Genomic DNA, 15255 nt, shown 5'->3' on the forward strand with positions numbered 1-15255 from the left:
GCGGCGGCGCTGAGTTGCCAGGACGGCAGGGCGCCGTCTGATGCGGTGCCAAGACTCTGCCCAGGTGGTGAAGCTGCAACACAGGCTGTTCTGTTTCTGTGCCAACTCCTGCCTCTCCCACCCCAACCCCCCACGCCCCCCTGCCCGGACCACTGTCTCCTCCGCCTGTGTGTATTCATATGCCCAGACGCAGCATTTCCACGTTTTTGTATTTTTTTTTTTTTTTTTTTGAACCAGCTTTTCTATCTGGGCTTTCCTGCACATTTTCCACAGATTCACAGCTGAACTGATTGTGATATTGCAGGAATCTAGCGCTGCAGTGTGGATTTGTTTTAAAAGCCACAAAACTGATTTAATTAAACAACAGCCTGTCACGTTTCCTCTGCAGTAGATTTCAGAAGCTTCTGGCGCAGGAGCTCGCCTGAAGCGGAGGGAAGTCCCATCAGAGTTAACACAGCGTGGTGCTTTGAAGGAGGGAGGTGAGTGAGGCGCTGAGGCTTGTGTGTGTGTGTGTGTGTGTGTGTGTGTATATGTATGAAGAGGGTCAGGTTTGCCCCCACAGGCAGGGAGGCCTTGGCCTGCGGCTGAACCTCACACTTCAACAGCTGGTGTTGACCTGAACTGTGCCCCTCATGGGTCACCTCCCCCTTCTACACACACACACCTCAGGAGACCACGTACCCCCCCCCCCTCCCCGCTGTGCACGTTTTTTAACAGAACCACCACAAACACACAAGAGACGGCAGAGAATTTTTCTGTAGGATTTATTTCACCTGTGTGGTGAATAGAAAAATAGGATGAAAACAAAACTTCTGAAGGGAAATCTAGAGAACATTTTTTTATTAATTCATTGCTTTTTATAGTTAAAAAAAATCCATAAGAAATTCAAAACACTTGCATTAAGAGCTTCTTGTGCCTTTTTTTCCCTGCAACCAAGAGAAAACAAAGTAAAAGTTATCTTTGGAATCCATTGTAAGGGCTGATTTTTAATACATATCATAATCTGCTTTTATCTACTACATCAAAATGCTATAAATATTTTTGTCCTCATATTTATATGCTGGGTTAGCATTTGAGCATCTTTTTTTTATACTTTTTTTTTTCTTAAGAAAATGAACAAAAGTACCACCAAAGTTCAGCAAGTCACATTTGTCAGTAAAGAAATTCTTACTCGTGCAACTACGTTAAACAAAAAGTACCACCAGAATATTTTCATCTTAAGCGCAATTCTGTACAATTTTGCATGTTTGTCCTACTAATAGTAGTCAACACAAGTGTACAAGGGACGCCGTAGACGCCCTCTGAGGTTTCTCCATGTCTGATAAGTTGTCCTCAAATTGTCACGGTGCATCAAAATAAACTAAATATCATTAAAAAGTTGTATTTCCATAATTTCAACGAGAGGAACTCCATATAGATTAATTACAAATGCATTTAAAATGTTTTTTTTTTTGTTTTACAGCTAATGAAAATCCATAATTCAGTTTTCAGGCCAGCAAATTCTTTTTTACTAAGAAAAAAAATGAACCGGTTGTTCCAAGTTCTGTATCCTAGTGTGTTCATTGAAAATTGAGTGGAGGGAAAAAGTGTGGTAGAAATCACTGCAAAAGTAACACTTATAACAGCAGCCTCACATTTCTGTATTGAATCCCTTTTGGGGGGGAGAGTGTTTTTTATTTCATTAGCTGTACGCTAATCATCTGTCAAACTCGAGGCCCGGGGGCCAAATCTGGCCCACCATAATTTTTTATGTGGCCTTCTTAACCCTAAAGAGAGACACTAGAGCCTTCACAGAAACAGTTGTGCCTTAACGTTGTTTCATGAAGTCAAAGCAGGTTTCTCTGTATTTTGCCAAATTCTATAAATGCAAAAAGATGTTCAGTATTAAGTCATCAAATGCAGACACCGATTTATTCATATTTTAACACTTTAATGTCGTTTTCTCAATATATTTTGCCACAACTGGCTCTTTCAGTACATTCATGAACTTGATGTCGCCCCAAATAAAACTTAGTTTGACATCGCTGATCTAAACCAACAAACTATTGAAGTACTGATCTATTGAATCTACACGATTTTCAGTTTCTGAATCAAATTACTGAAATAAATGAACTTTTCAATAATATTTGAATTTATTGAGATGCAGCTGCATGAGGCTCCTCTGTTTGGGATATGCGTCAGTGGATGACAGGTCTACCTCAGAGTCCGCTGTACGAGGCCCGACCTCGGCAATTCCCTGTGGGGCCATTAATGCAAAAAGAAGCAGACACATGGTGAGTTCATGTTCCACACGTCCGGTCATCTTTGGTATCAGGACAGTGGAATGCATAGTTGCAGTGATATAAGAGGGAGCTGGTGCTTTTTCAGCACAGGGTGACGCTGCTGCTTGGCCTCAGGGAAGGAAGAAGGAGGGAGACGCACTGCTCTTAATTCCTGGATTCTGGAGAAACACAGAGTGAGTGAGGAGAGCTTCCTCCTGCCCAGGAAGGAGAGAAGAGTTTCCGCTAGTGTCTGTCTGATTTGCAAGAATGTCGCGTCCTGTGGCAGGGCTCTGCTTCTTTTTCTTGGCAATCCGTCTGCGACCAGCTGTCTCCCTTTTCCCCCCCTCGTCCTCCGCTCCTCTGTCACTTCGCATTTCTCCCTTCCAGCCCGGTTTCTTTGGGTTCTGCTCGTCTCCAAGCCACTGCAGACTCTGTCCACTAGTCTCTTATTCCAGTCTAATTTTTCACCGTCGATTTGAAATGTCTCAAATGTCGGCGAGTCTGGTTCGCTCACGTCGGCGCGTCTGCTCCTACGAGGGGGTTTTAGCCTCGTACCGCCCCACCACTGCGGAGCCGGTGCCGTTTTCCTGTTTGGGGGACGAGCATCCGGCCGTAGGGCCGCTGTACGGAGAAGAGCTGCTGCTTGTTGAGGTGGGCCGGTGCGGCATGGACAGAGACATGGGCAGCGGGGGGTCGGACGCCGCGGGCGGGGGGTCTCTGTCCCGATCCGGGGGGCGCAGCACAGCAGAAGGTGGAAACGGGAACGCCAGAGGAAATCCTGTCATATAGAAGAGCCTGCCGACACGACGCGCCACCTGTGGAGTTGAATAGACCAACACGAGTGTCAGAACGGCTTGATTAGCTTCACGCCGCTGACTTTCACTTTATTTGAGAGAAAGAAGAAGAGAGGCTGCAGTTTGAGGGGCAGGCGAGTTCAAGGGGGGTCAGCTACGCTATGCTAGCAGCTATCCTAAGGACAGAAACACGCACACACTCTGCTCCACTCAAACACACCGAAACACACACTCGCAGGTGTGTGGTGCGTGTGTACCTGAGAGCGGATCTTGAGCGCAGGCCCCAGCTTTAGTCCCAGAGTGTTGAGCAGGTGCTCCTCAGTGAGCAGCGGCAGTGTCTCCCCATCAATGGCGTGCTCCCGAAACACCTGGCAGAGACACAGCCGCTTCAGCCACAGCCCTGACAAACACGCGCGCACACACACACACACACACACTCTAGCACTACAAAACACCCTCTCTACTGAAGAAACCTTGCACACCCATCAGTGTTTGTACAGAATGGCTGAACTGGTGATGCAGAATGAGAGAGCTGATGTTTGGAGAGTTATTTTCTCTATGGTAAATCCCTCCTTGTGTAAAAACAGATGTGTCAAATTTACAGCTTGGATAAACTTTTTTTTTATCCGCAAAAACCTTCATTGCCTCCTACTCGCTAGTTTATTGACATTTCTCGGACAATCAAAATGAGGTCTTGGATCGATGCCAAAATATCGCTCACGTCTACCAGTCTGGTGGTTGATCTCACTGTTTCCCAGGTCTAGATAAGTATGAAAAATCATCTTTCCAGTTGGAGTTGGATTAGCACCTCCAACAATGCGGACCATGGTTTTAAACCAGAAATGACTGGTGTCTTCTCCTGGTCGGGGTTGGACAACTGCCCCAAGTGTTGGGTTTCAAGTGTCTCTGGGTGTTAAGGAATGAGGAAAAAGTGGAGCAGGCGAATGATTGGTGCTGCGTCTGCAGCGATGCAGGCGTTGTACCCGTCTGTCGTGATGAAGAGAGAGCCGAGTCAAAAGGCAAAGCTCTCGATTTACCGGCTGATTTACGTTCCTACCCTCATCTATAATCACAACCTCTGGGTAGCAACTGAAAGAACAAGATTGCGGATACAAGCAACCGAAATGAGTTTCCTCCACAGGGTGTCTGGGCTCTCTGAGACGGGGTGAGAAGCTCGGCCTTCTGGGAGGAACTCGGTTTTCCTTCCTCCTTAATATTGTACCTCTGATTCTTCTTTTTTTTGTTGTTTTACTTTTCACTTGTGGAATTTCTGGAAAGTTGGGTCTGGAAAATCAATGATCAGCTGATTTGAAACTCAAAAATCTGATCTTCTCTTTCCACCACTGAGCACATCTTAAAGCGCTACCAGGTTCTACAAACATTAAGTTTTAAAATGTTGTTTGTTCCCAAACGCTGGACTGGTGATGCTTGTACATACATTTGATTCACACGCACACTTGATCTCTCTCATTCACACGCAGATTTTGCTGAAAGGAAGCTTGAGCATTCATGCGTCCGCACACACATTCCCAGTAAACCTGAAAGCTGTTTTACTGTCACCACCTCAACATGAGGACGTTCATCTTAAAATACCCTTCAGAGTACCTGCTGTCATTACTACTATTCTGTGGTTTTAGCCTGCCCCTGGCCTCCGTCTCCTCCTCTCTGCTCTCACCTGCGCATATTCGGCACATCCAGCCAGGCTGCTTATGAAGCCGCACACATCCTCCACGCTCCACTTGCTGACGTCCTCCACAGGGTTTGACGTGGCTGAGTCCTCCCCGTCCATGAAAAGACCCCCCAAAGAGCCTGGAAATACAAGAGGGGGAAAAAATAAATCAGCGGTGTGAAAATGATGTCAATATATGCAGAGGCCACACAGCTGCATCATATGTCAAAAAAATAAAAGAAAAACGGTCATTCTTAAGCTGCGAGTGGGTTTAAGGAAGAAAGCCTAATAATGAGATAAACAGATGGGGTCGATGTGGAGGGAGCAGATCAATCGATGCGTGTGAATCGACAAGATCGATGCGTCTGAGTGTCTTTAGTGATGGTCTTGTTTGAGTAATGTGGGGAAATGCCAATCAGCAGAGCAGTGAGGGAAAAGCAGAAGCAGAAACAGCAGTTCGACATCCTGGTTACTGTTGCTAAGGCACCAAACCTTTAAAAACCGCTCCTACTGTTGAATGCTAGAGAAAATGCTAAAGTCGCCAGCTATATGGAAGAACACCATATGCACTTTTTCCTACTTCTGTCTTTGGAAATATTTCAATTCACAGAAAAACAGACAGGTATGGTGTGGAAACTAAAGAAGTGCCAAACATCAGTGTTAAATAAGTAACCAGCTAATATTAGCTTGTGCAGGTTACTCAATGAAGAGCAAAATGAATTCTGCAGAACAACAAATTATATATGAAAGAAACTCCTAAATTGATTTTTTTTGCTTAAGTTTATATATAAAATAAAAACAATGCTATTTAAACCCACATAACGAATAATCAAGAGGCTAAAGTTGGCTAAATACTGAAAGTTGTTGCCACCAAACCTCTTCCTAAATTGCTATCTTATTTTTTCCAGCTAATACTAAAAACAAACTTCCCCAATAAATGCTGACCAGTCATTAATAAATAAATGTAAAAAGTCTAGGGAAGAAGCACTGAATAATCAATATGTAAGACCTAACTAAATATAATTTAGAACCTAAGATGGACGCATTTATTAAAATGTTCCTTTCCGACATAAATATTACTTTAATTTCCTGTTTGGTTCCAACTCTGTCAAAGAACCTGCAGAACATTTTTTCCTCTAATGTGTCGCAGTCCTTACTATAAAGAAAAGAATCTGAATCATTTGAAATCTGCAGGTTGAACCTTAAAGCTGCAGCAGAAAACTTTACTTATTTATTTTTTTACATATTTTTTTTAAAACTGTCACTATGTCATCTCAGATTATTTATATCCCAGCATATGGATAATCTGCTAAAAAATATTTGAGCTCCTCTGCTTCTTCCTTGTGGTCCTGCAGCCATCTACAGAAATGCACCGCTCTGTCAGAAGCAACCAATCAATGCCAGGAGGAAGGTCTTATGACTGTCAATCATGTTTGTGTCTGTGCTGCTCAAGACTGCTGGTTTGCTGCGCAAAAAAGGAGCAACCTAATGTTACAGGAAATCTGTAATATTAGGTCTTTGGCTCCTCTGTGGGGAACTAGCTGTAGGCTAGCAAAGAGCAAGATGGAGGGTGTGAGCACTGCATACATGGACATGATTGACAGGGCAAAGTCCCTCCTTCTGGCTCTGATTTTACCAAAAGGAAGAGGCAGAGGAGCTCAATCTTTTAAGATCATCTGTCTCGCACTATGCTATGACAACATAGTGCCAGTTTTAACTAATATTTAAAAAGAAAAAAAAGATATGCATTTTATAAAAGTTATGAACCATAACTTTTATAAAGAAAAAACCCTGGAAATGTGGATTTCCAGGTTTGTTTTTAAAAGCAGGAGCAGTGCAGCTGTGGTGATAAAATATAAAATAGTTTTTGCAGCAGCATGACTAATCATTGATTTTTTGTTTTAAATGAAAGCAAAGAGTTCATCTTAAACTTTTTTTAAAAATACGTTTGTAAAATATTCTGGGTATTTTATATCTTAACAAGAGGCTGAAATATAGCGAGTCTCACATCAGTCTAACGTCAGCTGCTCATCCTAAATTTCTTATTCTCAGGGAACGGTCTAATAAATGATGTAGCGGCTGCTATTGGTCCAGAAGCGGGCCGGCCTGTGTGTGCGTGCGCGGACAACAAACTGCTCCTCCTCCCCCTGCTTTTGCTCTCGTGGCTGTACTGCTGGGGGTCTGTGCATGGGTCACTCTGGGGTCAAAGGCAGGGCCCCTAACAAGTAGAGGTCGCCACACTGGAGACATCCACACATAGAGTGATGCTAATGGGTTTCACATGTCACCTCTAAGCTCCGAGTGTGTGGGGGTGTGCGTGTGTGTGTTGGAGACTCTCACCCGCAGGAAAGTAAGGGCTGGCGTAGGGAAATCCAAAGGGCAGCGACTGGGCGTGAAGAGCAGGCAATGGCGGTATGAAACCCGGTGGCAGGTGATATTTGAGATCGGCCTTGCCAAGTCCAGGGGTGAAAAGGTTGCGACTAGGTGACTCGGTATCTGCTGAGCTGGAGGCGCTCAGCCTCCCTGTGCTCCCTCCAGTCTCCTTGGCGCTCTCGCACCCCGCCTTGCTGCCAGCCTCCTTGCCCCTGATCCTCTCTCTGTCCCTGGGTTTACTGCCGGGCTTGGAAACCAGCCCTTCTCGCCTCTCTTCGCTCATCTCTGTCTCGCTGTCTGAGTCCTTCATCTCCTCGTCGTGCACCTCCATGTCTCCTTCCCTTCCCCCGTCGTCTCTTCCTCCTCTGTGATCCCCGGCGTGGAGCTCCGTCCGAGCCTCCCTGCGATTGGCCTTTCTAGATTCGGCACCCGGCCCGACAACGGAGCTCTGCGCCTGCGTGTCCTTGGGCGTGGACGATGCCCCTGGCTGCTGCTGCTGCTGGTTTAGGGTGAGGAGGGGAGTGGCGGCCCCGTGGCGAAGCACCAGCATCGCATTGGAACGGCGGAGGAGCTCCTCGCGTAGGGGGTGTCCCTCAGGGATGTCGTGGAGACTGCGCAGGGCCGGGTGGTCGGGGGGCAGGCCAGGAGGAAGGGCTCCCAGAGGGTCTGACCCGAGCAGTCGCTGCTGCTGCTGCTGGTGGAGGTTCTCCAACTCCTTCTGTCTCAGCAGCTCTGCCGACATCTCGAGTCTGACAAATAAACAAACAGACTTTAACCAACAGAACTTCTCTTTCTTTTTCCTCACATCTCTCGTTTTTATGCAACACATTCAGCTGCAGGTAAACATTCAACATATATTTTATTAAATGCAACAAACCTGGCCAGATTCTGCTTCCTTAAAAGCTCTTGTTGTCGAGCCAGGATCTCCGCTTGGGCCGGCTGCAGGAACCCGTAACCTGGAAGAGACGCACAACGTCAGAAACACAAATTTCACAGCTCTGTGCTGAAAGGGCATGGGAATATCTGCACTTATTTTTAAGTGCAGATAACATAAAATTAGCATAACATTAAGACCACTAATAGGTGAAATGAAAAACATAGATATTCTTGTCATTAGATATTTGAACTTAATTTTTATTTTTTTTTTTGTCGTTAAATGTGTTGTACGTCATTGTAGATCTGAAACATCAAATTTGCCTTCTCTCATTGAAGGGGGCGTGTTATGCTTCCTTGAACATGTTATGATAGGTCTATGAGGGCAGACACAAAACATGTCTGCTATATTTTGTTGGACAAAAACAAGAGCTTTTTGCAGGAGCTCTTGTTGCTTTAAATCCAAATAAGCTGCAGCTGGCCACGCCCCCCAACTCAGTGTTTACACTCACACTTTACGTGAAACTGGCTGCATGCAGTTGCGCAGTAGTACAACGGTACATCTTTGACCCCCCGAGTCAGACCCAGAAGCATTAGAGTGGAGCCTCCAACAGCAGCCATGAAACATGCAGCAGCGGTTTGTGAATCATAAATCAGCAGCAAAATACTCGTCTTGCTCGAGTTTTGCTTCGGTTGCTAGGTGACGGGCTGGGATTAGTGGGTTCTGCTAGGTAACTACGCATTGCCTGCCAGTTGTGACTTAATAACTGTGAGTTTTAAGAAACGGTGCGTTTTCCAGATACCAAAAAACATTAACTTATTGCCAGAAAACAAATGGGTGTTTTGGACTTGGACTGTTTTTAGAAGCAGACATGGAAGAGTAAAGTCCGAAAAGCGAATTTTCTATAATACATCCTCCTTAAACAAAAGACAAGCAATCGCTTGCTTGTTTTTGATTTGCTTTATAAAAATTTGTTTTGGTCTGTCTGCAGAACAAAAACAGTATGAGGGTCACTCTTTCTTCAAAAGCTCCTGATTTTACCAAATTGCACAAGTTTGCTTTCGACTTGCACCAGTTACTAGGAAATTAAAACAAAAATGCTTTGTTGATTAAAAAGACACATACATAATATTTATCATTTTAGATCAGTTTTCATCTGCTAGAGAAAATTTCAACAACACAAAAGCATCAAGGGACTGCAAACCCTCAGACCAGTTTGGACGTCCCTGTTTTAAGTGTTTTCCTTTTGGAAATTGTAAAAAAAAAAAAAAAAGATTTGATTGAAATCAGCTGGAGTCATATAGATAGAGTATGTTCATCACTCACCAGGAGTCTGGCAGAGGGCAGAGGGCATGCCCAGGAAGGGGGGCCGCAGGTGAGGCCCTAAGGTGACGTGAGGAGCAGTTGGAGGGGACAGCAGGGGCGGAGGATGGGACAGCTCTCTGTGGACACAAACCAAAGCGAAGACATTAGTTCACAAATAGATTTCGCTAAGCGGGTTTAGCCGAAGCACACCTTCACAAACAGAAAAGGGTTCTCCCTGCTCTGAGCTTCAGAGAAGGGAAAAGTGTGCATTCGCCTCCAAAGCGAATGCACAAATACTGAGCAGAGTATTTTTATCAGAGGCGCTCCAGAGGCCCCAGTGCCTCATCAGTCTTGTCACGACACAGCATCCGCCGTTGGCCATTGCTGTGCCCTGGACTGCAACTCTTTCCTTCCCCCTGCAGCCTCTCCGCGCACGCACACACACGCACACACACACATAATGAGGGCTGAATGCACAATGCCAGTGTGTCATGCTCCAACAGCTGGGGCGGCCCCTGCGTCTTGACCGGGGCCACGGGGCTGAAGGACCTTCTAATTAACACTCATCCCTCCTCTTCCCTTTTTTTAAACGGCCCTCACTCAGCCTCCCTCTCCGCCGCTCTCTCCACCGCATTGAAAAGATGGAGCATCCTGCAACCTCTCGTTCTGAAAAGGCCTCTCCATTATTGCGGTCGTCTTTTGTTCTCCTCGAGGGGGAAAGGTGCCTCTCACCTTTCTCCCTCTCTTTCTGTCTTAACCATCTTTTTTCTGGTCTTTACTCCCAACTCTACAATTCTGTGTTCACAGATTTTTTTTTTTCCATCCCCCCTTTCTTTCACCTTTAAGTGTCTTCCTGCTCGAGCCCTTCATTCTGTCTGTTTATTCTGCTTATTTCACTTTTTCTGCCTTCCTTTTTCACTTCTTTCGTCTCAGCTAAAGAAGCACAGACAATGTTTGCCAATGTAACCACACCCCTTGAACTTTTGCACATTTTGTCTTGTTACAAAGCAGAAACCTTCATATATTTTAATTTGTATTTAACGTGAAAGACCTTCACAGAGCAGAGTGGCATTGTAAAGTATTACGTAAAATCAACTTTTGGAGCTTTACATCATGTTACAATGTTGTTCCATCATTAAAAATATATCTGGAGTGTTGCTTTAATTATTTCCTGCATGTTTGAGAGAAGGTTTAATCTCCCATAGCAACCATTAGGAGTGCATCAATGCTTGCTAATCACTAAGCACCTCCTATTTCCACAGGGCTCCTCCTCAGAGCAGCAATCTCCAGCTGTGCTTCCTCACTCGGCTCCTCCAGACTAGCGGCAGCAACTAACAAACACCTGGTGGAACGGCGCATCTGCTGAGCTTATTATAGAAACCACTTCTCAATCCAAAGCTCCTAAGAAAGGTTGTAAACAGAGGAACACTGCTGTGATGTCAAGGTTCTTAAAGAGACAGGGGCCAATTTCAAGGTGTTAAATTGAGAAGTCAAATTTCTTTTATGTCATGTTTGATATATACAACATTTTTAAGACAACTTAAAGTAACATAGCTTCTTGATTGCGCTACAAAATAGCACTATGCACCTATAAAATGCATAGTACCATTCCTTTAACACTGTCTTTTACTAAACAAAATCTCAAAGGTGTGTGACTTTAGCCTTCTCTACCCTAATTCCTCAATAAACGTATTGCATCCGACTGAGCTTGAAGTTAATTTGCAATAAGGAGTGGGTCAGAATTGGGTAGTGGGTGTGCAAAGCTGTGAGGTCGGTACCCTAAAAAGAAAAGGAGCTGCAACTGCAGAGAGAGGTTCTGACTCAGGAGCTAAACATGAATGGCCACGCAGATGTTTATTTGTACAGCATTTACCATTCATTTTACAATTAAACACCACTTTTTGCCTATTACATAAAATCTAAACAATATACACATTTAAGTTTGGTGTTAGAAGCATGACCTTTTATTCAAGCTACCGTAGGAAGCTGGGACAGGAGTGAACCGCATCACTCAAGGCAGATGTCAAGTGGATGAAGCTTTGACCTTAGGGTGGGTAGCGAAGCCGTCTCCACGACCTTCCTTGGGGTTCAATTTCTAGCTCGCATAACCTCTTTCCGCCACCACCTCAATGATCAACGCTCGACTGTGTGTGAATGCCGGCTCGACATACACAGGAAACGAGCGGAGCCAAACTACAAAGTCAAAACCAAACGCTGGGACAGCATGAAACCGCAGATATTGTTTTGAGACCGTGTTCAAATTAGCCAGCGCCCGCCAGTCTCCCTCCGCTCTAAACGGCAAGGACACATGCTGAACAGGAGACAGCAGATGAGATTGAGGGGGGAGAAGGTTAGCCGTGTGTGTGTGTGTGTGTGTGTATTCATCGATTGCCGCCGAAATGTTAATACTAATCGTATAACCGTTCTCTCCGGCGGTGCCTCGCACTCCAGTGGCAGCTCCAATTAATCTTGGGTGAGGGCTGTGGCGCGTGACCCCGGAGCTTCTAGCCAGGACCCCGTTAGCCGCCGCTTATGTAATTACACCGCCCAGTGTGTAATCACCTGGCCTAATCCCTCAGGGCCAGCAATTAGCCCCACGACGCGCACTTCCACCAGACTACGCCACGGCGTCCGCAAAACTCTCATCCACCCCCACCGCGGCTCCCGCATGCCAGACTCTCATCACAACCCCCCCACTTCCACCTCCTCGCTCGTTCCCTCCTTCCTTTTCTTTCTGATATTCCCTCTCTCTTTCCTCTCCTTGCGCCGCCTTGCCTAGCGTTAGCCCGCAGATGAATAACGGTCAATTAAAGCTGCATGACTGGGGCTGCCAGGCGTCTGCGCCACCATAATTAGGCCTAATCACGGGGAGGAAAAAGAGGGAGCAGAGAGAACGAGTGCGTCTGACACTCCCCTCCTCTCCTCCGTTTTTCCCTCTCTTCCTCCTTTTATAGGAGGCAATTTTGAGGAAGGAGTGGCAGACATTAGGCGAATGTGTGTGTATTGGATGCATGATGCACACATGTTTGTGTGCACTTATTTCTCCGAGTCTGTGGTTTTCTTTTAGCACTCTCTGTGCATTTTGTTGGCAAACCACTGACATGCTATAAAAAGATGAAGAAAAAACATTCACCTTTTTTTTTCTGCCCCTCCTCCCCCAACCCCCACTCTTTGCAAAAAGGCTAAAGAGAAGCACAGATGCAAACTGGAAGGTGGACTCATCATCGCGCGGGACCTCTCCCTGCAGAGGGGCCGCAGGCTCATGGGGAATTCACTGGTGTGTGGCGACCTGTCAGAGCGGCGACAGCGGTCCCGTCCTGCAACAGCACAAGCCCTGTGTGTGTATTTGTGTGTATGCATGCGTGCGTGTGTGTGTGTGTGCGTGTGCGTGTGTGTGTGTGTGTGTGTGTGTGTGTGTGAAGGGCTGCCCTTAATGACTGAAGCGTGGGGGGATTAGGAGCGCCGCGCGGCCGCCTTCGGCTCCCTCTCCGCAGGAACACATTTACACAGGAAGCTCATTAAAATGGATGAGGCTCCCTCCACGCTTGCTCTCTCTCCCTCCCTCTATCTCCGTCGCTCCCTACACTCTCCCTCCGCCCCTCTTCCTCCCCTTATCTCGCACTCTCTCGATTTCCTTACTCTCTATTTTAGTTCATCTCTCTCCGTCACCTCGCCGTCTCCTTTTGCTTCACCCCCGTTCTTAGCTCCCGTGTTTTCTACTTTCTTTGCTTCCCTCCATCCCTCCCCTGTTTGCTTTGCACATGTTTGGTGAGCCTAGTGCCATTTAAGGCCAGACAAATGGAGCGCCAGGCTCTAAGCCTATCGAGCAGCCCTAATGATTTGTTTTTAACAATGGGCCCTAATGGGCCCCAGATAATCAATGATGAGGGGTCGATGGAAAGGTGAGCTGCGGAGAGAGTTAGAAAGGAGGAAGCTTCCATCTCTCGCTCGCTCGCTTTCGTTTTGCTGCCGTTTTTGTTTTACTTTAACCGAGCAATTAGATTCATTCACAAGTTTCTCTTCACTTTTAACTCGTGCAACCCTCACGTTTTCCACCGGTTCTTGAGGACGACTGGTGCAGATTTTACACCATTACACCTGCCTGATGTATCCAATACACTGGCACTCATATTAATCAAGCTGAAGACGCTTTTCTCTACATTTTGGAACTGGTCTTCAGAACATTTCTTTATAGACCCCACAGAGGGGTATTGTCATGTAAAAACATGAGGGGGCTTCCCTAAACTATCATTACAATGGCAACAGTGAATGCGCACTACAGCTCAGAGAAAATGCTATGCTGTGTCGTTTGGATTCTCTTCAAGGCGATGAAAAAGCCACGGTCCAAAACTTTTCACCGACTCCAAGTATTTTGGAGTATTTACCCACCGGAGGAGCCTGCTTAGCGTATTCAGGGAGATTTATCCCTCATTTAATAGAGATTAAAATACCCTCACATATTGCTGCTGAATTTCAATACTCTTCTACATGAAAAAAAAAAATCTTTACATTTTTCAAAAGCAGCACCTCCAAACACCAGAATAAAACGGCATAACAGAGAACTTCCTTTGGCCGTGCAATATGTATGCCATTCCAATATGCACCTGTAGTAAGTAATTTTAAATGCTAATCTCTAAATGTTTGCAAAACGAAGGATGATGTTCTCCATAACAAATCTAAAACAGGCCCAGTGGGAATGCATTGGTCCAATTCAGTCATTTGGTTGATACTTTAACTTGACTAATGTAATCGTCAACTGGTGGCTTGATGCAGTTAAAACAGTGATGCTCAATGAAGGATCCACCTAAAACGTTTGTATCGGTTGTATTCTTAGCAATATTTTCATGAATTAAACACTACAATAAACTGTACTACTGCTTATTATACTTTATAAAGTAAAGCATAATAATGTACTTAATAGTGAAAGACAGTTTATTATAGGGGTGAACACTAACGCTCTTAAATAATTTCATTGGAGTCACATTACCATATTTTATTAGAACAGACTATGAACTGATTAGAGAAAGTTACTTTTAAATCCATGGGTTGTCAAAGTGGGATGCGAATGAATTGACACATACTTGGCACAAAATTATCTGTGGAAGTCACTTTCCTTCAGTAAGAGACGAATAGGAAAGACCAGCACAAGCAAATAGAAGCTGAAGTATAAGCCAAGAGGCTAACTAGTGTCAAAAGTCATAACCAGCCAGTTTAGCCTCGTCTTGTCCTGCCATCACACGGCCGGTAAGCAGATGATTACATACACGCCGAACACCCAGCTGAAGTGATCTGCAGCATGTTCCTCGTTCATCAATCTTTTTTTAATTTACTGCAAAGCACGTATTAAGAGGGATGGGGTTAAAGAGAGCTCACAGCGAGATGTGAGGATGGGTTTGGACAGTAATGGATGGACGGACGGTGAGGCCTGGGTAACTCTCCCCAGTCCTGTGTGGCTAATTACTCAGTGTTCTGTCAGAGAACAGGCGCAGCTCACCGACTACGTTCACACTGCACCACTGGCCTCTCACCCTCACTCACACACACACAAATTAGTAGACATATTCACACAAACAAACCCAGATTTAGTACGCACAGATGAGCGCGCATTAGAGCGCCGGCTCAAAAAATGGAACAAACAAATATGCGCAAGCACTAAGCTACCCCCTCCTCACTCTAGCACACAAAAATATATACACCCCCACCGTCTCCCAGAGCTGCACCACACAGCGCCTGGCCGATCTGCTTCCTGCTCATTTCCCCCTCCTACCCCTCACCAATCTTTCTCTCTGCCTCGCTCTCACACACACACACAAGCACACATAAAGATACACACACCCCCTGCTGCCGCACCGCCGGCCCATTATCGATCCCCCGCCTCTCCCGCGCCACATAAATAATCGACAAGCAATTACCCGCCCACTCCCGCTGCCCCTGGCTTTGTTTGGGAGGCGTAGGGGCCAACGCTGGGGGGGGAGGGAG

At 45.7% G+C, this 15255-nt stretch overlaps 1 protein-coding gene across 1 annotated transcript in view; it reads right to left on the reverse strand.

The window, feature by feature from the left end:
- Nucleotides 1-747: 747 nt before the first annotated feature.
- Nucleotides 748-15255, reverse strand: part of samd11 (sterile alpha motif domain containing 11) — a 62598-nt gene continuing 48090 nt past the window's right edge. The window contains 6 exon segments of the mRNA XM_008413336.3: nucleotides 748-3076; nucleotides 3313-3423; nucleotides 4731-4864; nucleotides 7065-7846; nucleotides 7975-8053; nucleotides 9298-9413. Coding sequence (XP_008411558.2) covers nucleotides 2792-3076; nucleotides 3313-3423; nucleotides 4731-4864; nucleotides 7065-7846; nucleotides 7975-8053; nucleotides 9298-9413 — 1507 coding nt within the window. The 3' untranslated portion in view covers nucleotides 748-2791.

This window comes from Poecilia reticulata, chromosome 7 (assembly GCF_904066995.2).
Source record: "Poecilia reticulata chromosome 7, P_reticulata-male-v2, whole genome shotgun sequence".
NCBI lineage: Eukaryota > Metazoa > Chordata > Actinopteri > Cyprinodontiformes > Poeciliidae > Poecilia > Poecilia reticulata.